The sequence below is a fragment of the Leopardus geoffroyi genome, chromosome D2 (assembly GCF_018350155.1).
Source record: "Leopardus geoffroyi isolate Oge1 chromosome D2, O.geoffroyi_Oge1_pat1.0, whole genome shotgun sequence".
In the NCBI taxonomy this organism is placed as follows: Eukaryota; Metazoa; Chordata; class Mammalia; order Carnivora; family Felidae; genus Leopardus; species Leopardus geoffroyi.
This window is the reverse complement of record NC_059334.1, coordinates 5897912-5920940: the sequence shown is the minus strand read 5'-3', so window position 1 is coordinate 5920940 and position 23029 is coordinate 5897912. Positions and strand designations below refer to the sequence as shown.

Below are 23029 nucleotides of genomic sequence, written 5' to 3'. Positions count from 1 at the left end.
GCTAACCCACCAGCAAGATCACAGCTGTGGACCTTTTCACTCTTAGTTCAATCTGTTGACCAGTGAGAACCTACTAACCTCCCACTATTTACAACCAGGCATTAAATGACTGTCCCTGTGTCAGCTGAGGGTTTGCTGATGGGTGTGGAAAGCTTCGTCTCACACCAGGCTTTCACTGAAATCTCCTGTGAATCCTACGATCCTAAATGTGATGAACCCACCTTGGGGTTCACTCTCCTTAAAACTATCTTTTTTTTTCTTGTCTAACGGAAATTGTAAGAAGGACTCCATCTATATCTTCATCTTGACATAAGTATTATCTAGTGATCCTAACCCTATAAACTATAATACGGTTATCCCAAATCTACAGTGAAGTAAATCGAGACCGAATTAGAGAACTCATTCAAGATCCCAAAGCCAGTCAGAGCTACAGCCAGGACCCAGTGTTTTCAAGGGTATTTGGAAAAAAGAGCTGCCATTCCAACATCATGATGTAAGATAGCCTTACAAGTCTTGCTTCAAAATGTTCCGTACTTCTATTTGACATGACATCTGCTGGGGAGAATTACCCAGTACATAGACTTGTGGCTTTATCCAATCCCAGAGCAATGTGGTTTGCTTCAGTATTGCAACCTGGTGTTAACCTTACTTGAGTTTGGAATTTACATCTGGTGGAGGTTAAATGATGAACAGCGGAAGTCAAAAATTTCCCCTTAAATGTAGAGTATTTTCTACGTGCGCAGATTGTATCGGGTTTTCTCCGCCTGGGCACAGCTCCCATTTGGGGCCAAATAATGCTTTGTTGTGGGGCTGTCCTTGTTGTGGGGCTTCCCAGCATTCTTGGCTTCTGCCAATGAGACACGGGTAAGACACCCCAAGTGGTGACAACCAGAAATATTCCCAGATGTTGCCCAGTATTCCCTGGAGACAAAATGGGCCCCAGTGGAGAACCACTGTGTTAGGTTCTCCCAAGCTTACCATTAAAACAAAGGCATGATTCGTGCCCACAAGTCTGACAGCGTTAGCGGTCCTTTTGCCATGTGCCCCTCTTCGAGAAGGTTCACAAGTGGCCATTCATGGTCTCGGCTAATTGAAGGTACTCATGAACTTTAGAAATGATACAGCAGGAGTGCATTATACGTTGCTGGAATTAAGCTTAATAAACGTGACTTAATTAAGACAAATTATCTGTTCACCTCTTCATTGGCTCAGGGAATCGTCCGTCTGCTCCCCTGTCGTACAAATGCCTCTCTCTCCTCTGTCCTGGCTTTTCTCATCACTGGAAATTGAAATTAGTGCATGGACACTCATCTAGTGCTTTTTGTGTACTTTAAAGTGCTAGGATGTTATTTTTTATCTTTATTTTTTTTTAATTATTAAAAAAATTTTTTTTAAATCTTTATTTTTCTGAAAGGAGACAGTGTGAGCAGGAGAGGGGCAGAGAGTGAAGAAGACACAGAATCCGAAGCAGGCTCCGGGCTCTGAGCTGTCAGCACAGAGCCTGACACAGGGATCGATCTCATGAACTGTGAGATCATGACCTGAGCTGCCATCAAGAGTCAGATGCTTAACCAACTGAGCCACCGAGGTGCCCCTATAATTATCTTTTTTTTAAATTTTTATTTAAAAAATTTTTAAAGGTTTACTTTTTTTTTAGAGAGAGAGAGAGAGACAGAGAGCAGGCAAGCAAGCAAGCAGGGGAGGGGCAGAAAGAGAGGGACGCACAGAATCAGAAGCATGCTCCAGGCTCCACGCTGTCAGCACAGAAAGAACTGTGACCGCACTGAAGCAGTCCTCGAACTCACTAATTATGAGATCATGACTTGAGCCGAAGTCGGACGCTCAACCGACTGAGCCACCCAGGTGCCCCGAAGCGCTAGAATTTTGTAAAACACAATGTGTATGAAGATGATAGAATTATGACACCTGTGAAGTTCTTCCAGAATCCTGGTGTGTTCTCTCCTCCAGTATCTCCAAGGGCAGGATTCTGCAATGTACATTGTTCATCCCAGATTTCCACTCTGATGATTCGGAGGATTCTCTATATGCAAATCGCTTATATTTCAGACTGTTTCCCCATCTAGGTTTCCTTTGTAAATATGTGCATGCCCCCTATGACCTCAGTTAGAAACAAACACACTTGATGCTCAGATATGTGCATTTTTATTTCTTACTCTCTTGTGGGTTTTGTTTTGTTTTTTTTGTTCTCTCCCTCCCCCCCCCCCCCAACCCCTGTCTCCATAAGACAGATGTTTAGTTCTGGACATCTCATTAATGTTTTTTATTCTCTTATTACCAAGAGTAACTATGATGATTATATTTCATATTCAGATATATATTGATCTGTTGTAATTCAGTGTAATGAAAAATTCAGTGTCAAGTCATGACCAGAGAGGAAATCAGATTTGCCTAAGGAAAGAAGTCTGCTATCATATATCTTCAACTAGCCTCTCAAACCTCAGGCTCTGTTTCATTCCATTCGGGTAACTAGTATTTTTGTGCTCCCTGTAAGAATTATAGCTATGATGATATCAAAGAAAAGTGACTTCTTTTGAATGGGAAGCTTGCTCCTAACTACAGTCCAGATGTCCTGGGGCACCTGGGTGGCTCATTCGGGTAAGCATAAGACTGTTGGTTTTGGCTCAGGTCATAATCTCACAGCTCATGGGTTCGAGCCCCATGTCCGGCTCTGCACTCAAAGCGTGGAGCCTGCTTTGGATTCACTCTCTCTCTGTCCCTCTCCCTGCTTGTGCTCTCTCACTCTCTTTTTTTTTTTTATTTTTTTTCAACGTTTATTTATTTTTGGGACAGAGAGAGACAGAGCATGAACGGGGGAGGGGCAGAGAGAGAGGGAGACACAGAATCGGAAATCTCACTCTCTTTCAAAAATAAACGTAAAACAGGAGAATCTGATGGCCTGACACTCAAAGAACTAGAACACAAATAGTTGAGGGAAAAACCTCTTCTCATCCTCCAAGAGAAAACCAATCTGCAAAATACCTAACTAGAAGTGGGTGAAGCAAGCTTTGGAAGAAATAAGTAATACTAGAACAGGGAAGTTTCTCATAGAGTTCCATTCAAGGGCCAGAGAACGATTTTCAATCATCAAGATTAACACTACATCGAAGGAGCAAAAGTGTGGATCCGGAGAGACCATAGCCATTTGGATTTAAAGCAATCTTGAACAGAAAAGAGATAAGGTACTGACATGCAGCCATTTTTAAATTCAAGAACACACTTGTGTCTCTTTGTGAGGCTGTCTTTTTCCTTCTTACGCTGGCTTCGAAAAAGCCTACCTGAATGCTTACAGCTTTGAAGAAGGTATCCAAGAATGGAGTATGTCCTGGTAACTGGATGGTTTTTTGCTCTAGCCCACAGCAGCCTTAGCAATTTTTACTTTCTTGCCCAGATGAACACCCCCAATCTGAAAGAGCCCTGCAAGGCAAGTCCGATAAAATAGTATCCCTAATCCATTTGAAAAGCAGAAAGTAGGGGCTAAAAATTCTCACCCTAAAAAAAAAAAATCATTCTTCTCTCTATGCGATGAGGCATGCTAAGTAAGCTTATTGTGAAGTAATCATCTAGCAGCATATGTTAGTAAAGTCATGTTGTACACCTGAAACTTATATAGTGCTATAGGCCAATTACATCTTAAAGAAGGAGGAAGAGGAAAAGAAAGGAGGGGGGAGGAAGAGAGGGGAGGGAGAAGGGAGGGAGGATCCATAAGTGAACCTCCTCTCCTAGAGGAAACAGACCCATGCTGGTGACCACACAGCTCAGCCATCACATGTTGAATTATTCCTGTTGAAAAACTGAAAACTCCAGAAACCCACCTGAGAGAATTCATAATGTAAAAGCTGTGATGTTGAGCCTACAAAATCACAAAGGGGCTGGTCCAGCAGAGGGAAGGAGCAAAATGATGGGGGGGAGGTCTTATCTAGATGGGACCTTTTGACATAACACCTCTCTGCCTTTGATGGCCAGTCGAGTTGCCTTGAATGTTCCAACCAAGGTTATTGGAACTAAGCACAGAGTGTTCATAATTAGGTTATTGCCAGCCATTCTCATTCAGCCTTTCTGTAATAAATCCCTAAGCTGATTTGCCTTATCGTGGAAGTTCTTAGGGCACAAAACCACAAGCTAGTAAAAAACCTATAAAGATAATCAAAGCCAGGCGATTCTGTGTCTCCTTGTAAACTCAATTTGTTTTATTTGTAGGGCCTAATTCTTAACAAGAGATAGACAAGAGTATAGATACTTTATTTCTTTAATGTTTATTTATTTTGAGAGAGAGAGTGAGAGAGTGAAAGAGAGAGAAATGGAATCCCAAGTAGGTTCCATGCTGTCAGTGCAGGGCCTGATGTGAGGCTTGATCTCATGAACCATGAGATGGTGAACTAAGCCGAAACTGAGTTGGATGCTTAACCGATGGAGCCACTTAAGCATCCCCAAAAGTATAAATACCTCATAATGGGTCTCTTAACACTTGGCATCTCCCAAGGGGGGCACGTGGATTGTAATGCCAGAAAGCAGAAGGGGGGGAGCTGATTGATGCTCAGGGTGGCCCATGGTAGGCTTTAGGACTCAGCCCAGCCCATCACAAATGGGTGTATGGTCCTTGAAGTAGAATGTAGTTTTTATTTTAGGTACTATGATAAAACTTTTAATTGTTCAGACTCATGGCTGGGGTCCTGAGAGCTGAGTAAAACTCTAACCCCTAAATCGAATCTTAGCCAACTGTCCCCACGTCTCTTCTGTAAACAACTTTCACAATGGAGCAAAGCCAAATAAAAATGATTTGCATGTTTCTTGTGGTGGAGATAGCACAGAGTAAAAATAATGCCAATATGATGCCACATTTCCTAAAAGCAAAAGTGACTATTAAGAACAAAATCAGAGTATACAGACGCATCACATTTTTGATTGTCATTAGTTCCCTCGAATAACAGTTCTAATGGCCTCTAGTCACTGTTGAGTCCAGTTAAAGAACGTAATGGGAACATCTAGAACTTTACTAGGATGTTGTGAAAATGCCTTTCTGCTACTCTTGGGGAAAAAAAAAATCTTTGATTTGGAATCTAACGTGGTTGAAAATTAAAGTATTAAAGAGTCATGAATAAATGCTAATGAATCTCTGCTATTTCTTTTTTTTTTTTTTCAACGTTTATTTATTTTTTTGGGGACAGAGAGAGACAGAGCATGAACGGGGGAGGGGCAGAGAGAGAGGGAGACACAGAATCGGAAACAGGCTCCAGGCTCTGAGCCATCAGCCCAGAGCCTGACGCGGGGCTCGAACTCACGGACCGCGAGATCGTGACCTGGCTGAAGTCGGACGCTTAACCGACTGTGCCACCCAGGCGCCCCTCTGCTATTTCTTTAAAAGAAACAGAAATTACATTCAACCATGCTGACCTGAAGTGAATTCCTAAAAATGCGCTCCTGAAGTTAATAGCGAATTATAATTATGTAAAACCTCCAAGTTGGGCTGTTTCTAAGTTGGGATGAGCCTCTGGCAAAAGCATGCTATATTTTGAGCCTGACTGACTTTTTCCCTATTCGTTTCAGCCCACGTTATTCCCCTCACCACCAAAATAACCACACATAGGCCTACCTACTTTCTATGCAAGGGAGGTCAATTTCAGCCAAACTTCAAAGGTAGCCATAGCATGGAAAAAAGAGGTGGGGGGAGAACAAGAGTAGGGGAGTGGCTCCTGGATGGTCCTGATACTTGCCAAGGACATCGATTAGGTGGGAACCGGGCCCTCTGGTAGATGGCAGTAAGCTTGTGATGGTTTTATTCTTCGTTTTCATAAGTGGGCCACATATTCTGTACTTGGAAATCCATTTGTAAGTGTATAATCACTTCTCATTTGGCTTGAAGGTTGCTCTGCGGCATAGTGCGTGAGCTTAACCGAATTCACAGTTCGCATCAATAATTTACGTTACTGGGCTCCTGGAAATCCAGACCTTTCCAAAGGTCTTCGAAAGAACTCTCTAATTAATGCCATGTGTGTTCCTACCTTTGTTTTTAGCCCCTGTTGGTCCCGCCTCCCGGGTTACTTACTCCATCCACACAGCAGGGGTGAAGAAGGGAAAGAGATCACACAGTGACTCGGTAACATTTTAGAAACACGGTGTTTCTGTTTACCATTTAGAGTTTTCTGTTTCTTAAAAAATGCTTTTTGGACCATTCCCATCTATCCTGTGGGATCACATTCCTCACTTCCATGGCTATTGTGAATATAGTGACCCTGTAGTATTTCACTTAACCTGGAAAAGATGTTTTCTATCCAGATTTCTATTTCTCAGATACAATCTGTTCCGGTAAATCGCTTGCTAAATCTTTTTGCTTTTCTGTTTTTTTTTTTTTTTTTTTTTTAGAATGTTTATTCATTTTTGAGAGAGAGAGAGAGAGAGAGACAGAGACAGAAGGGGAGGGACAGAGAGAGAGGGAGACACCTCTCCCTCTGAAGCGGGCCGTGTGCTGACAAAAGAGTCCAATGAAGATGCGGGGCTCGAACTCATGAACTGTGAGATCATGACCACAGCTGAAGCTGGATGCTTAACCGACTGAGCCAGAGGTGCCCCCCCACGCTTTTTTTTTTTTTTTTACTATCTAATCAATATGAAATATATTCTCTTCTCAACACTGATTATTCAAATATATATAAATACCTATAATATGTAGGCGTGTTGGTACCTATCTTTAAAAAAATGAGTTAGACATGAGAAAATTAGGCAAATATGAAAACAATCAGGAAAACGAGTTGGAACCAGAAACGCATTTGTACACATGTTTCAGACCTGAGTCATATATAATTCTGACTGTGAGATTTCTGGAGGTCCTATCAAAGAAAACATATCTGTTAAAAGATTAACTATCAGTTAAAATCAATAAGTGCTGGGGTGCCTGGGTGGCTCAGTTGGTTGGGCATCCAACTATGACTCTTGGTTTTGGCTCAGGTCATGATCTCACAGGTTTGTGAGTTCAAGTCCCATATGGGGCTCTGCACTAACAATGTGGTGTCTGCTTGGTATTCTCTCTCTCTCTCTCTCTCTCTCTCTCTCTCTCTCTCTCTCTCTCCCTCTCTCCCTCTCCCTCCCTCCCTCCCTCTCCCTCCCTCCCTCCCCCCCCTCTCTCCCCCTGTCTGCCCCTCCTCTGCTCTCTCTCTCTCTCTTTCTCTCTCTCAAAATAAATACACTTGAAAAACATAATCAGTTTTACACAAGCATGGTTTTTCAGAGAAGGAAGGTACACCAACATTAAGTAGTAGTGTGGTCACTGTGGTATAGGAACAGTAAAATTTCCCAGAGTGGGGGATCTCTGGATTTTATTAATTAACTTCCATGTGACAGGTCATAGATGTCCTTTGAGAAACCACTGAGCTAAAGTAAGAGCTCTGTATTTCTTGTCTTCTATTAGTTGAGAAGCCCTAATTCTTAAGCTGTCCAGAAGGAATCAGAGTAGTGGTCTTGCTCCTGTGGGTCTATTGCCACTGAAGACTTTCAACTTTGGAACCTCAACAGAGAAGTAGATTTGTCCAAAAGCAGTGATGTATGAAAGTTCTTTAGATATTGTTCATTTTGCTTTTAGTTCTCTTAATACAATTGAAGCTAGAGCTTTAAGTCAGGAAAATATTATAATGCACTGGAAAGTTGGTACTTTGGGGGTGCCTGGGTGGCTCAGTCACCATCTGACTTTGGCTCAAATCATGGTCTCACAGTTTGTGGGATCGAGTCCTGCCATCGGGCTCTGTTCTGAGAAGGTGGAGCCTGCTTGGGATTCTCTCTCTCCCTCTCTGCACCTCCCCCCACTCTGAAAATAAATAAACTTAAAAAAAAAAAGTTGTTAGCAATCTCTTTGACCTCAGCCACAGAAATTTCTTGCTTGACACATCTCCAAAGGCAAGGGAATTAAAAGCAAAAATGAACTTTTGGGACCTTATCAAGATAAAAAGCTTCTGCAGTGCAAAGGAAACAATCAACAAACCTAAAAGACAAGCGATGGAATGGGAAAAGATGTTTGCAAATGACATATCAGATAAAGGGTTAGTATCCAAAATCTATAAAGAACTTACCAAACTCAACACCCAGAAACAAACAATCCAGTAAAGAAATGGGCAGAAGACATGAATAGACACTTTTCCAAAGAAGACGTCCAGATGACCAACAGTCACATGAAAAGATGCTCAACGTCACTCATCATCAGGGAAATCCAGATCAAAGCCACATTGAGATACCACCTCACAGTGGTGGAAACAACAGATGTTGGCAAGGATGTGGAGAAATGGGAGCCCTCTTGCACTGTTGGTGGGAATGAAAACTGGTGCAGCTGCTCTGGAAAACAGTGTGGAGGTTCCTCAAAAAATCAAAAATAGGGGCGCCTGGGTGGCGCAGTCGGTTAAGCGTCCGACTTCAGCCAGGTCACGATCTCGCGGTCCGTGAGTTCGAGCCCCGCGTCGGGCTCTGGGCTGATGGCTCAGAGCCTGGAGCCTGTTTCCGATTCTGTGTCTCCCTCTCTCTCTGCCCCTCCCCCGTTCATGCTCTGTCTCTCTCTGTCCCAAAAATAAATAAACGTTGAAAAAAAAAAAATCAAAAATAAAACTACCCTGTGACCCAGCAATAGCACTATTATGAATTTATCCAAAGGATACAGGAGTGCTGATTCATAGGGGCACATGTACCCCAATGTTTATAGCAGTGCTTTCAACAATAGCCAAATTATGGAAAGAGCCCAAATGTCCATCAACTGATGAAATGATAAAGAAGATGTGGTTTGTATATACAATGGAATACTACTTGACAATGAGTAAGAATGAAATCCTGCCATTTGCAACAACATGGATGGAACTAGAGGGTATTATGCTCAAGGAAGTAAGTCAGCCAAAGACCTATCATATGTTTTCACTCATAGGTTGATATTGAGAGACTTAACAGAAGACCATGGGGGAAGGGAAGGGAAAAAATAGTTACAAATGGAGAGAGAGGGAGGCAGTCATAAGAGACTCTTAAATACAGAGAACAAATGGTTGACTGGGGGTTGGGGAGAGGGGAAAGTGGGTGATGGGCATTGAGGAGGGCACCTGTTGGGATGAGCCCTGGGTGTTGTATGTAAGTGATGAATCATGGGAATCTACCCCCAAAACCAAGAGTGCACTGCATATGCTGTATGTTAGCCAATTTGACAATAAATTATATTTAAAAAAAAAAAGTCATTTATGGGAGCTTCCAGCCTAAGGCAGTCCTTGCTGAAGCAATACTATGTCAACTATTGGCAGTACATGGCCGAGTGGGGAAGAGGATAAAGAGAATGCGTTCTGCCAGGTAGATCGCCATGACTTCTTGCAATTCCGTGTCCTTCATTCAGTATGATATCGATTTGAACCCAGAAGTTCTCAACCCCCATAGAGAAATCTGAAACAATTACTTTCTCCATTAAAAAAAAGAAAAAACCAAACCTACTAACCTATAGGGATGTTGGTTGGTTTCTGGAATAGATAATGGAATATTGTGTTTCAGTATGCTGTAATAAGCCCTCCTTCCTTTTAGATAAGGAGTATGGTGAAAATAACACCAATAGTAAGAGCTAACATGTATTGACCGTCTTCTATAGGCTGGGCATTGCACTCAGCATTGAACCTGCTGTATTATGTCATTTTGTCAACCGCCCCATGAGATAGGTGCTTTTCCTTTATCCACTTTCTTAATGAAGAAACTGGGGCATGGAGAAATTAATACCATGCCCAGAGTCACAAGGCTCATAAGGAACAGATAAGAGAACCAGAATTCAACTCCTGGTCTAACTTCTAATGACGTATAAACCTCCTAAATGCATGAAGTTCTGAGTCTGCTTCTCGTTCTCTGGTGGCAGATGAGATTCCTGAGGGGACAGGCTTACCCATGAAAGGGAAGGGGGGACATGCCATGGGCAAGGGACATCTGAGGCTTGTGAAAATACGAATTTACTGGGCTGGTTTTGATGCACCTATCAAGAGACAGAGTTTTATTTTCCGTGGTCAAGAAGTGAGGCATGACAAAAGGTAGACTGAACTTCGAGTGGCCAGACCTGCATAAGAGAGTATGTCCTAACTTTGTGAAATGTTGGACTTGTTCATCCCGGATAACTTCTTTCCACACAGAGGAAGTGCACCCACATGGCTCAAGAGTAGCAAATAGATTTTATGTGAAATTTTATCCTAATTACCACAGAATTCTCTCTCCACTGATACCATTTGCATGAAAATGGTTTTTGGGGTAGAACAAGGTTGTCTGAAGCGTTGACCCTGCATCACTGGTACATGGATTAACTTAACAAAAAAAAGGATTTTTTTTTTTTTTTTGACATTTAGGATTTTATCCCCATAGGTGTCTGAGCAAATTAGCACATGAAACCTGTGATTTTACAAATGTTATTGCTTAGTTGCAAGTAGGTTGATTTTTTTTTTAAGAGGGAGTGAGTTTAAAAATTTTTTTTTTCAACATTTATTCATTTTTGGGACAGAGAGAGACAGAGCATGAACGGGGGAGGGGCAGAGAGAGAGGGAGACACAGAATCGGAAACAGGCTCCAAGCTCTGAGCCATCAGCCCAGAGCCCGACGCGGGGCTCGAACTCACGGACCGCGAGATCGTGACCTGGCTGAAGTCGGACGCTTAACCGACTGCGCCACCCAGGCGCCCCAAGAGGGAGTGAGTTTAAAGCCCAACTCTACAAGTCAAATACTACAGGAAATGCATCAATAAGGGAGCAATTATGAAATCAATGCCTGGGGGCCTGAAGTTTGGAGAGGACTTGGTGGTGTTACTTCCTTCCATGCACTAACTAATGCCACACAGACTTTGTCTTCTGTAGACTATGGATAAGTAACTTGGAAGAAAAATAGAAAGGGGGGATTGGTCTAGAATGCATTGTGTTGACTTTATTTCCCACTGCTGCCCCCCAATTTTGTGAGGTGATAGAATTTGTAGTGCACTTAGCTGCACCCTTTTAAAGTATATTTTTTCCATTTCCCTCATGAATAGAATTTGCCTTACTCACAAGCGGCACTGTATATCCAGGGTCCTTGTGTCCCTGGTCTTTCCTTTCTTATCATTTCATTGTCCCAGTTATTTGTGCACGAGAGAACTCCCACGGACCCCCTATCCTCGTAGTTAGTTTGTTTTTCCTTACAGTCCGTGTTGCAGGGCTGGGAAACAGATAAAACAATCTTGGCCAAGTCAGATAAGATGCTTACAAAGAAAACCTACCATGAGCTGCAATTAAACAGTGCCCAAGGGTCAAAGCAATCTCCCTTTCCCTAATCTCCGTGCCTTACTCAAATGAGCACTCCCCAGTATGAAACGTGCTATAGAAAATGTACCTGCTTTCTCAGTTTTACCCTCAGATTCAAAATGACATCAAAATCGGAATTACCAGAGTTTTCTAAAACTGGGAAAAACACACGTTTACATTTTTGTCCCCTTTTTTCAGGTCTGCTTTCCGTTTTATCTCACAGTGCTATCAGCGATTAATTTAAAGAAGGGTGGCATCTCTTAACCGACTTGATTTATTGTTCCTCCATTGCCTCCGAGCTAAGACTTGATGTTCCCTGGTAATTGCCTCGCAGTTTTAAACATGAGCCCGGTATTCCTTCTTGCCGATGACAAATGCAACAGATGACATGAAGCATGGGAGAGAATTAAAGTAGCGTTGTCTCTTCTTTTCAGACGGTAAGGTGGAAGTCACCAAAGAAGGGGTGAAGCTGTGCACCATGGGTCCAGGAAAGGTGTTCGGAGAGTTGGCAATTCTTTACAACTGTACCCGGACAGCTACCGTCAAGAGTAAGACCATTTTCTTATTTTGCAAATATTGCCAGCGCCGTTTTCCCCTAGAGCTTTGAGATGTTGGTTGACGTACTTCCGGATTCAGTCTCTGTGATTTTGTTAATCTATAGTTTAATTCTCACCTTGCAATGGGGTTGATACATCTGTCTGCTGAAGGAGGGTTAGCAATCAGTTCTGCCTGACTTCAGTTGTTTCACTGACTTGTGGAAAATCTTCTTTTAACCTGGAGTTTCTAGAAATTAAGATTTACAAAATGCGATCTCTTGATAAATTAAACAGAAGCAAGACCTTTTCGCTTGAAGCCGCATGCTGATACTTAAGGAATTTTTACGTATCTGTCTATTCTGGGTTACGTTCCCCCATAAATTCCACTTGTTCATTCATTGGGTTAGAAAAAATTTAAAGGAGAAATGTCCTTCATCTCATTCAAGCCTCATTGAGCGAGATATATCCTGAATTCTAAAATTGTGTCTGAGTATATTCTTGTCTTCAGCTGCTCATCAAGCTGTGTATTATAGTATTTTTCTTTTCTACTGATTGAGCTTATTTTAAATCGGGGCAATAAAGCAACTTGTCTCCCTAATTTTACATATATGTGTATATATGATTTCTCTAGCAACTCATTACTCGGTAGAAACAGCTGCAGGCGTTGGGGAGTGGGGGGAGGTGGTTGTTTTAAATACTCCTTCCTGACTACAGGGTATAATGAGTGTGTAACAAACAGAGCTGAATGCAAAAGGCAACAATGGAAGGTCCATTGCATCTGTACGCAGATGTGTGTATTTCGTGTTGGAAATGTTCTTTGGTACACAATCCTGTGGGTCATCGCAATCACAAGTCACTTTGATTAGGTTTTCTTATCTTAAAAAAAAGTACTATTGGCAAAATGAAAAATTATCAATCAGTTTCAGCTGGATGCCACTGATTATTTTGTTTACTGTTTTGTTTTTTTTCTCTCAAGTGTGGCATGCGGCTAACAATATGGCACTGAACCTTGGGTTGTAAAGAATTCAAGAATGCATGACCAGCCAGAAACCCAGAAATTGTCCTGTAGGTCTTGTTAGTGAATCGCCTTTTTATTCAGTTGCGATTGCGGCCCTTAGAGGATGAGTGCCTCATGATGTTTTATCTCGATCTTTGAAGGCACGAAACTCTTTTGATTGATACGCACCATGTTTTTATTTTATGTGATCATTTAATTACATGACTGAAAGAATAATGAAGCCCAGTGAAGCATAACAGAATCTGCCACAACTTTAACTTGTTTAAAAAGCGCCTTAACTAGAAAAGAAGAGTAGTCATGACACTATTAAGTGAAACAGATTATACTGTCATGCTGCGTTTTATGAGAAATACATTCCTTGTAGGTCAAAAAAGGGACAGGAGTAACATATTTTGTTTAAAACAGGCTTTCTCTGAATTGTGAATAGTGAACATTTTAAAATACTTCAGCCTTGTATACTGCTCGTTTAATTCTAACGAAAACCCCAATTCCCAAGAGGTCAACAGTTGGTAATAACATGTGCTTAATCTTTTGAAACTTTGAATTATTGAAGAAATATTTTAGATAGACTAAATAGTGCATTTAAATTTTATAGCAGAGGTTTTTTTCATAAAATGATTGCTTTATGAAATTGATGAGTTTCCTATAAAATGGAGTTCGTCTGCTGTAGCCTCTATTGTATTACTATTTGATCCGTTGAAAAACGTCCTATGTATCTGATTGAGAAGGACCTGGGTGTTGAATGCAAATCACAGTTCTAACCATTTGGGGCAATCAGAACATCTACATCAAAGAAAATGAGTAATGGAGCATCCTCTTTAACACAGACTCAGAAAAGGCACACACGTGTGTGTGTGTGTGTGTGTGTGTGTGTGTGTGTATTTCTTCATAGTGCCTACTTAAGATGTGGAGGTTGTACTGAGAAAAGAGCCTAAGGTTGATGGAGTGTAGACCTACCTCTGCGTTTATAGATGGAGAAGTTTCTGCATGAATGAGGAATAATATCTATTACCGAGAGATTCTGCGTATCGTGTAAAGAACTATAAGGTGTGAATAATGATTATTTCTTATTCAGGACCTTTTGTTCTGTCTCTTACACTATCCGGGGTGATTATACTTATGACCATGATCCTTAAGTACCACTTTAAATTTATGTTTAAATTAAACTTTCAGGCTGATCACTTTATAATTCTGATTATGTTCCATTATGGATGCTAATTTTACCAAACGACTACAGAACAGAAACCCCCCAATGTTATCTTACTCTTCATGTGTGATATTACAAAATGGCCTTATTTGGCTTTTTAGATCCAGTCGTTTCTCAGGATTCAGGATTTTGTTGGCTCTTGTCCATTTTTGTTAGCCATCATTTTGCCAGTAATGACCATTTGGCGTGTGGATTCATCCACCTGGGTGTGGCAGTCTACCTCTCAGGACTTCACTCGACCTACTCAATAGCTTGCCTATCCATGCCTCTTTCTTTCTCACTTCTGTGGGATGTGACCCCATTTGTGTCGACATCACCTATTTGTTTCCTGATCTCTTTCTCCTATCTTTCTCCCTAGGTCAGCCTGAAAGCTGCCTATCATTTTAATGCATTTTTAATCTCACAGTGGTAACTAAATCCTAGGTGACAGTCAAGAGTTCCTCCATGTACATGAGTCATTTCTTGTTCAAAAGAGCACTTTTTTTTTGAAATTGTATCAGGCCATGAATAAATAAATCCCAGTGACTTCCCGCTAACAAATAGGATTCTATTACCTGTGGGCTTTTTTTTTTTTTTTTTTTTTTTACTTCCGGTACCAAAAAAGTTGTTTTCTTTTGAAAGCTCAAAATTGATAGATGCTATGAAACACGATAAGCTTGTTCGTAGTGTTTCAACCAAAAGAAGTGCCATGATAGTTTGAAACAAGCTCCTTGTTTTTCATTTGGGAGAAATCAATTAACATGCCTCAGAAAATAAACGTATACTACTGGTTATTACGGTAACACCAGGAGAGGGGTCTGATAGCACCAAGAATAACTCTTTAAAACATTGAAACCATAAGGACATAGACAACCTGATAGGATAGTGCAGGAAATCTACATTCAGAGTCCATTCCTGTCTTGTAAAACAGCACCATTGATTTTTTTTCCCCCTTGAGGAATGAACATATCAAAATACATAAAATTAACATTTTGTTGGAAACAAATGTAATGGATGTCTTGAGGTCATTCGTGGCTTTAACACCCTCAAGCTTTCCCTGTTATCTGTGATAGGAACACGGCCACTTGGACCGTCCATCCTATCACAAACAGTCCAGATGCCCCAGGGAGGAAAAAAAATCAATTGTTACGTTTGATTTCCACAACACCAAGCAGTGTCTCCAATGGCGTTGAACTTGACATCTTTATCTAAATATTTTGGGGTTGTGGAGACAAAAGAGTTTTACTGTCCATTTTCAAACCCCACAAAGGTTAGGGACTTCTAATACATCCTTCAGTAACCCTTGCTTCCTCAGTGCCCACACCTGGAAGCATGTTATTGTCTTGTCTTCCTAAAGTGTCATTTCTGGTCGTGATTTCACTTTTCACTTCCCTCACAGCTAAAGCAATATCCATTGATACTCAGTCTGAGCCTCTTACCTTGCTTCTTTGCCCAAGGTTCTTTAAAATCACACACACACACACACACACACACAAATGGAAACTTGAAGTTAATGGAAACCTAAAAATAGAATGGACAAAGCATTTCATTTACAACAAGAAAGGGATTCGGTGACACTTGCCCTGTGTGTGAATTTGCAAGGACATTTATGGTATTATCCTGTTTTACCTGGATTTCCCACAACCATTTCTCATAACTACATAGTGATTTTTTTTTTTTTTGAGGTTTGACTTCTATGGCTCTTTGCTCCCAAATTCAGTGGTAGATAAATTGGGGTATTTTTGCCTGAAGATACTAAATTGAAGTCTCTTCCTCCTATTTTGAATGTCCTGTTCACAAATCCCCAAACCTTAGGCAGTAATTTATTCAAACACTCTCATCCAGGTAGACTGCAATATAATCCAAGAATAAAAGGTCTCTCTTTGTAGGAAAACCTCTCAACACTAGGGTAAGTTGATAACCGTGGAAAGTTATCTGCAAAATTGGTCTATGGGTGTGTGAGACTCTTTTATGAATTGACTTGGGCAAAGTTTCTGAGTAATTATTTTTTCCTTAGATTATGTATAACAAGTATTTAAAAATTTCTCAGCATTAAAATACTTGAGTACTATCACAAAAGAGCCTAAACATCCTATAAGAAATCTAACAAATTGGTGACTTTTGTAACGTCTGCTAAAAATATCTTTCTGCCTTAGCTTTTGAATACTTTCAGGTTTACAGAAGCTTTCCTAGGATATTTGTACTGGGGGAGTGGACTCATTAAGATATTGCAAGATGTCATAGACATTTTAAGAACACAGTGAAAAGGGTTGGATTTTTCGGTTTATTCTTGTTCTGAAAATTGAGTCTAGGCAGTAAGGTGGTTTGTACATTCCCACGTAGCTTGGTTTCAGACCTATTATTCAGCCTGACTCAGAAAAATCTGCCTACTGTCAAAACAAACAAACAAAAATTCTAAAGAATGCGAAAGAAATTGACCAACATTGTTTGTTCAGATACCTCTCTGTACTATAAATGTGATACTTACAAGGTCAACAGTGCCTTTTATTGGTAAAGGAACAAAAGAAATGAATGCCAATTTCATTAATCCAAGGGAATCCTAGAGAACTCTCTTCTAGTGGCCGTAACCTTACCTAGGAAGGTGATTGAATCAAGAAGTCAGCAATTAGACACTTGTTAGGAAAACACCATTGTTGAGTTCCAAAAAGGATCACTGAGGGTAGAGGTACATCCACGTGAGGAGATGAAGGGACGTAGCCTGTGAGTACCCACCGCTGTCGTCTAGGCGGTTATTACCTGGGGTTTTAATGAGCAGCACCAGTCCTGGACTGTCGGACTCCCTGCTCCATAGAACAAAAGTGGAGGAGAGAAGTATGCTAAATGAGAATGGCTCTGTTCTGCCTTCCAGAGGCCAATTAAAAACATGCAAGCTTTGCATCCTCCTAGTCTAATGCATGCCTGCTACTATCCATCCTGAAGGGAGAGAAGCAACAAAGTAAATTTAGGCTGCAGATGACTAGAAATATGGGCCTGATCACAGAAGGAACAGTCCAGGAACCTCCCAGGAATCGTCATCCTGGACAGCCAAACAGTGTTACGACAGCATCTTGGGGAAGCAGGTACGTTGTTTAGTGAGTCAGCCACTATTCTGTTTAGGAAAATCTTTCTTTCCTTTCTTTCCTTTCTTTCTTTTCTTTCTTTTCTTTCTTTTCTTTCTTTTCTTTCTTTTCTTTTCTTTCTTTCTTTCTTTCTTTCTTTCTTTCTTTCTTTCTTTCTTTCTTTTTCTTTCTTTCTTTCTTTCTTTCTTTCTTTCTTTCTTTCTTTCTTTCTTTCTTTCTTTCTTTCTTTCTTTCTTTCACAGATCACATTTGTCTCTTACAGAATGCTGTGAAATTAGTAACATAAATCCAACTATGTAATCCCTGAGAAATAAATTTCTTGATTAAAGGAATCAACTCACTAGGTACCAGTGATGCCACATAGCAGACTCACCTGAATGAACGCACGTGCAAAAGCTGTTGGATCTCCTTTCTCTATTGTTAAAGTGAAATGGAAGTGAATTTCGGAGAAGAGGAAAACCATAAACTCCCATGTGTTTCTTTTACAAGATGAAGGGTTTTGTTTTGTTTTGTTGTTGTTTTTTTTTTTTTTTTTTTAGTCTTGATGGGAATTGTTATAGTCAGAATTTATTTGATTTATATTTACTTCCAAAAAGAGATTGGAGTTCGGTATTGATTGGGCTTGATAGACAGGCGTATGTTAGCGATGCTTCTCGGGGGAGAAAGGGAGCATCTCTTAGGGTCCAAGGAGGGCAATATTACTTAAGTCCTTCTTGTGGCTAGATTAAGGACTCTCGCCCTCCCTCTTTTAATGAATCGAGTACCTTGAGTGTTCCCTGTACCTAGGGAATAGTCAGCCTTTAACTGATGGGATATTATTTTTTAAGGATCGCAGATAATTTAATGGTAAATGTAACAATGGGCAAGGAAGGCTGATTGCTTTTTTAGCAGCTTCTTCAAGCTTGCAGAATTTTCCGCAAAGACCTGCATCATAAAAAACAACCACGCAGGGGTGCCTGGTAGGCACAGTTGGTGGGGCGTGTGGCTCTTGATCTCAGGGTCATAAGGTCAAGCCCCATGTTGAGTGCAGAGATGACATTAAAATTTTTAAATTAATGTAGTCCATAGGGCGCCTGGGGGGCTCGGTCGGTTAAGCATCTGACTCTTGATTTCGGCTCAGGTCGTGATCTCTTGGTTGTGAGTATGGAGCTGACTTTGATGGATCAAGGCTTGGCACGGAGCCTGCTTTGGATTCTCCCTCTGCGTCTCTCTCTCCCTCTCCCTCTCTGCTTCTCTCTCTTTCTCTCTCTCAATGAGTAAGTAAATATTAAAAAAACAAACAAGTAATGTGCAAAAAATGCTCCCACATGGTGTAAAGTTTGCAGTAGGTTTAGTATATTGAATCTTAATTTATTTAAGAATTGTCTAAGAGAGAATTTACTATACTACTCTACTACTACAAGAATTTAGTATTTAATCAGATGATTGAAGAAAAAGCGAGGTAGTAACGTAGGTCAGTACTGTATATTATTATTTTTCTAGAAAATGAAACATTCCTGTCCATGGATTGCGATGGCTGTTCAACGGGAATAAGGAAGAGAGCAGAGGACATCTGAGGGCTCAGAGTGATGCTCTAAACGTAGGGCTTTCGGGCACGGTGTGGTGGCACCCTCGTTTTATTGCTGAGACAACTGAGTTTAAGCGACTGGTCCCCTGTCCCCTAGCTGTGTAGTCAGAAGGAGGCCTGTGACTATGACACTGCGTTGCTTTCCTGCTGTCACAGGCTCTTACATTTCATCCACAGTGGCTCATTTTGCATTTAAACACAAGTGTATCTGTAGGACCACTTCTATTGACCTTAGGCTTCATCTCCACAAAAAAGTTACACAGCATGTTGCCATTGTGGGTTTTTAAAATTTTTAGATGGTAACATATGGACCTACATTAAGTACATCTGTTAGGAAAGGATGAATCCTGAGATATAATGAGGAGAGGGTCATAAGCTTAAAGCCTTCGAGACACATAACAAGCAATCTGTACCAATTTGGGGATCTAGCTTTTGCAGCATACTGAGACACTTGAGTGTCTGATGCGATGAAACTTACGGTTCAACATCTGAGACATCACTCAGTAGCTACACGTTTCTTTTACGGAACATATTAGTCAATGAATTTCTTAAAAGTAGGAGTTACAGAAGTTGAAACAGCAACTAAGAAACACCGAACAAAGGACTTTTTAATGTTATTTTTTGTGATGTAACAGATCGATTAAGGTACAAGAAAAAAAAAATCGAGCCGTGACACTCATGTTCTACTTTTGTTTCCCCCAGAGGAAACACAATCTCAGCAATTCATTGGCAAGTCTGAGAGCCCGCTCTTCTTCTGGGACGTCCTTTGTGGACTGGATACATTTCTAAGTACCCATGGTAACAGTGCTTTATAATTTACAGCCTGTTCCCCGGGCATTATCTGATGGGATCCTCAAAATATCCCAATCGAGTAGGTGACAGAGGTTGTCCCTAATTTCCCGGGTGACAAAGTGGAGGCCAAGATCGTGGAGTCCACAATCATTTACAAACCGTCTGATACAAATTGACGTAGCAGCGTTGGAAACACTTACTGTAGACAACCCTCCCTGCCTTCCCTCAAATGTGTAGACCTTGAAATGTGTCTGTAACATGCCTGCTACCCCCACACAAGTGTAGACTCTTGATTAGGGAACTTCAAATGATCATTACAGTGTTTATCAAACTGTGGTGCCTGCGACAGCATCAGCGTCCTCCGGGCACTTGTTAGAAGATGCTGGAGATTTTGCATTTCTATCCATTCAGAAATCTTCGGGGCGGGTCACAGCAATCTGTGTAAACCAAGTTCTCCAGGTGATTGTGAAGCATCCAGCATTTGAGGACCACTGATCTATACCCTAAAGGTGCTTAATTTGATTCAGATAACACTCTTCCCTGCATTCAAATGTCTGTATTGAAGAATTCAAAGGAAATTTGCAGACACTAATAATAATTACTGTTCTTCTGGATATGCTTTTCCCTATTATTTTGTTGCTGTTGAGCAGAGATATTTAAGAAAAGTTGCATTTTTCTTTTAGAGTGAAACACAGCAGGGGCGCCTGGGTGGCGCAGTCGGTTAAGCGTCCGACTTCAGCCAGGTCACGATCTCGTGGTCCGTGAGTTCGAGCCCCGCGTCGGGCTCTGGGCCGATGGCTCAGGGCCTGGAGCCTGTTTCCGATTCTGTGTCTCCCTCTCTCTCTGCCCCTCCCCCGTTCATGCTCTGTCTCTCTCTGTCCCAAAAATGAATAAACTTTAAAAAAAAAAAAAAAGAAAAGAAACACAGCATTGTTGGCTGACTACCAGCATTGTGCAGATTATTAACATATTCTTTTGAAGAAGAGTGAGAAGCAAAATTAAAAGAGAAACAGGTTGAGAGGGAAGGAAAAAAATTAAAAAATCATGGACTGCTGGGCTATGTTGTTAACAAGAATAACTTTTAGATTTATTGAATTTGATGGCTAGGATGTTGGTAGGAAAACAGAGCAAAGAAAAAAAGTTTTATTTGATTTTTGTTGTTCTTTCTCACGGTCACGAATATAGTTTGGATTAGGTGAAAACCGATATGGATGGGCATTTTGAAGAGAACAACTGACGTGGAGATGTCTGAATGAGTGCCCTGCTTTTCCCTGTTGGGTTAAATCCAGTCCATTGGACCAAGAGTGGAAGAGGTCCTTTATAGTCCGTGGAGGTGGTCATTGATCTAATTTACGGTGAGGGACCCAGCAGTCCTAGATGGATTGCAGATCTCTTGGCATCTAAAATGAGAGGATAAAAAGGCATCCATGTATTAGAGTCCTTGAGAAGGAACTGGGGGGAGGGCGATGATTAGAATCAAGACAGGTGGAGATCTGAGTTCTGGTGTGCTGCTGGTGTGCTAGCCAGCTCCTCCTTTCTGCACGAGTTCTGGAGAATTATTTTTACCGTGAATGTGGCAGTAGATGGTAGAAAATTAGAGTCAACTGCTCAGAAAGGCAGGGATGAGAGGGCTGAGAAATGATGGTAGCTTAGGAAGCTGGTCTGTGTGTTCTGTACCTAAGCCGTTCTCTTACTCCTTCTCTTTACTAATAATCCACATTTTATGCCCTCGTAATTCCTCTCACTGTTGACTTGAAAGCATTGTTGTCTGTAGTTTCCTGACTGGGATCGATCGGTGATCTGCAAACTGTCTTCACAACTGAATTCTGTGTTTATTTCCAAAGCAAAATCTCACGGAGCGCTTTTGTGTGTGAAGTGTGTTAAGAGCGGCTTTTGTTGGTTACGGATGGGGGAGCAGCCTCCAGGGACCCCATCTAGCTGCTCTGGACCCCCGTATTCTTGATGCCGTCTTACGTGTCTCCCTGTTTTCAACGCTTCTCTGGCGATTCTGCGGTTGTTGCTGTTCAAATAACACAGCGTGAAAAACACTGCTCTAGTTGAATCCAAGGGTACATGGTATGTCTGAGTGGTAGTAATTGTTAATAACCCATCTTCGTGCACTTACACAGGCTGTGAGCATGATCCCTAACCTTCACGATGGCCCCCTACCAAAAGGAGCCACGGCAGGACTGCACTGATGAGGCAGCTGAGCCTTAGAAGGCTTCATTCACTTCCTTCAGGTCACACAGGTAGATTGCTAAGCTCTACCTCCTCCTTGGCGTTTGCCAGGAAGACTCTGAACTCCATTGCCTGAAACTTTGTTCTTGGCAATTGGTAGGCGAAGATCCCACTTCCGATCTATATCATCACTCATCTGGAATTTCTGAGACTCGTATCAAATTCTTGAGGCACTAGTAGACACCAGAGAGCATCACCCAAGAGAGGGCACGTCCCTACCATTTCAGTGTCGAGAACCTAGCTGGAGAGAGTGGATAAAGGTAGGTTATAAGGAATCCCTCGCAAACCCGAGACAGAGAACTAGAGGAATTTTGAGGGGGCAGGGGATGGCTCTGGGCTGGCATGGGCGGATGCCCACAGACACCGACCTAGGCCAAAATTAACGAGTAGACTAGTTCAGAGTACAGGATCTGGAATCCCGTTGCCTGGGTTCAGATTCTCGGCCACTCGCTCTGTGCCCGTCGGAAAATAATTTAATGGCTGTGAATCCTCCCTGGGCCTCAGTTCTTTTACCTTTAAATTGGTAAGGACCTACCTGATCATTATGGCGAAGACGAAACAAGGGGCTCTCTGCAAATAGCTTAGTGCAGGAAACTAGCACGTGGTGCATTCAGTAAGCACTAACTGATCTTCTGCCCCTGTTCACTTCACAGCTAAAACTACAAAAGCAGGAAAGGATTATGTACTAGTTGGGACCTTCATTATCTGAAGAACCTGGGAAGTACCCCTGAGGAGCCCAGGGCATAGCTTGATACCTCACAGGTAGAGCAGTGAAGGAAAGGGAACAGGCCACATTCCCAAGGCTGACGTCCCTGGAGAGATCCCACATCCGGACAGAGACCTCCTTTTGCCACTATTACCCAGAAACATTGGTTCAGATGTACACTTGGAAAGAAGTGGTGTAAGAAGCCCCAACATCAAAACCGAAGTTTGGGTAAGAGTGTAGGGTGCGGTGATGGGATTACGCTTTTGCTTGGACGCGTGCCTTTGGACCTGGCGGAAGGAAAGAATATCTGTGCTGTCTGAAGCCATCTTGTTCTCACGTCCCTCCTGGGCTGAATTCTCAAGACTTCCATGAGAAATGTGTGTGTTGGTGGTAAGTGTGCATGGCCCTGAATGGGTGCCTACTGCATCAAGGCCTTAGACAGATTAACAATAGATAGCTAGTGGACATGCCTTTAAAGTGGCAATTATTTTCCAAAGCAAGATTTCAGGCAAATGACACCTATAATTTGTATCTTAAGGTGCAGCCTGAAAACTCAAGACTTCTGGTGTACAATTAGTTTGGCCCCTTTGATTGCCTCAGGAAAAAACTATCTTTTCTATATTTACCATGTTCTTT

At 41.6% G+C, this 23029-nt stretch overlaps 1 protein-coding gene across 4 annotated transcripts in view; it reads left to right on the top strand.

Moving 5' to 3' along the window:
- Positions 1–23029, top strand: part of PRKG1 (protein kinase cGMP-dependent 1) — a 1258994-nt gene that overhangs the window by 447484 nt on the left and 788481 nt on the right. For all 4 annotated transcript variants that reach the window (XM_045439410.1, XM_045439409.1, XM_045439412.1 and 1 more), the window contains exon 3: positions 11705–11818. In XM_045439410.1, the coding sequence (XP_045295366.1) occupies positions 11705–11818 (114 nt within the window). The remainder of the gene's footprint in view (positions 1–11704; positions 11819–23029) is intronic.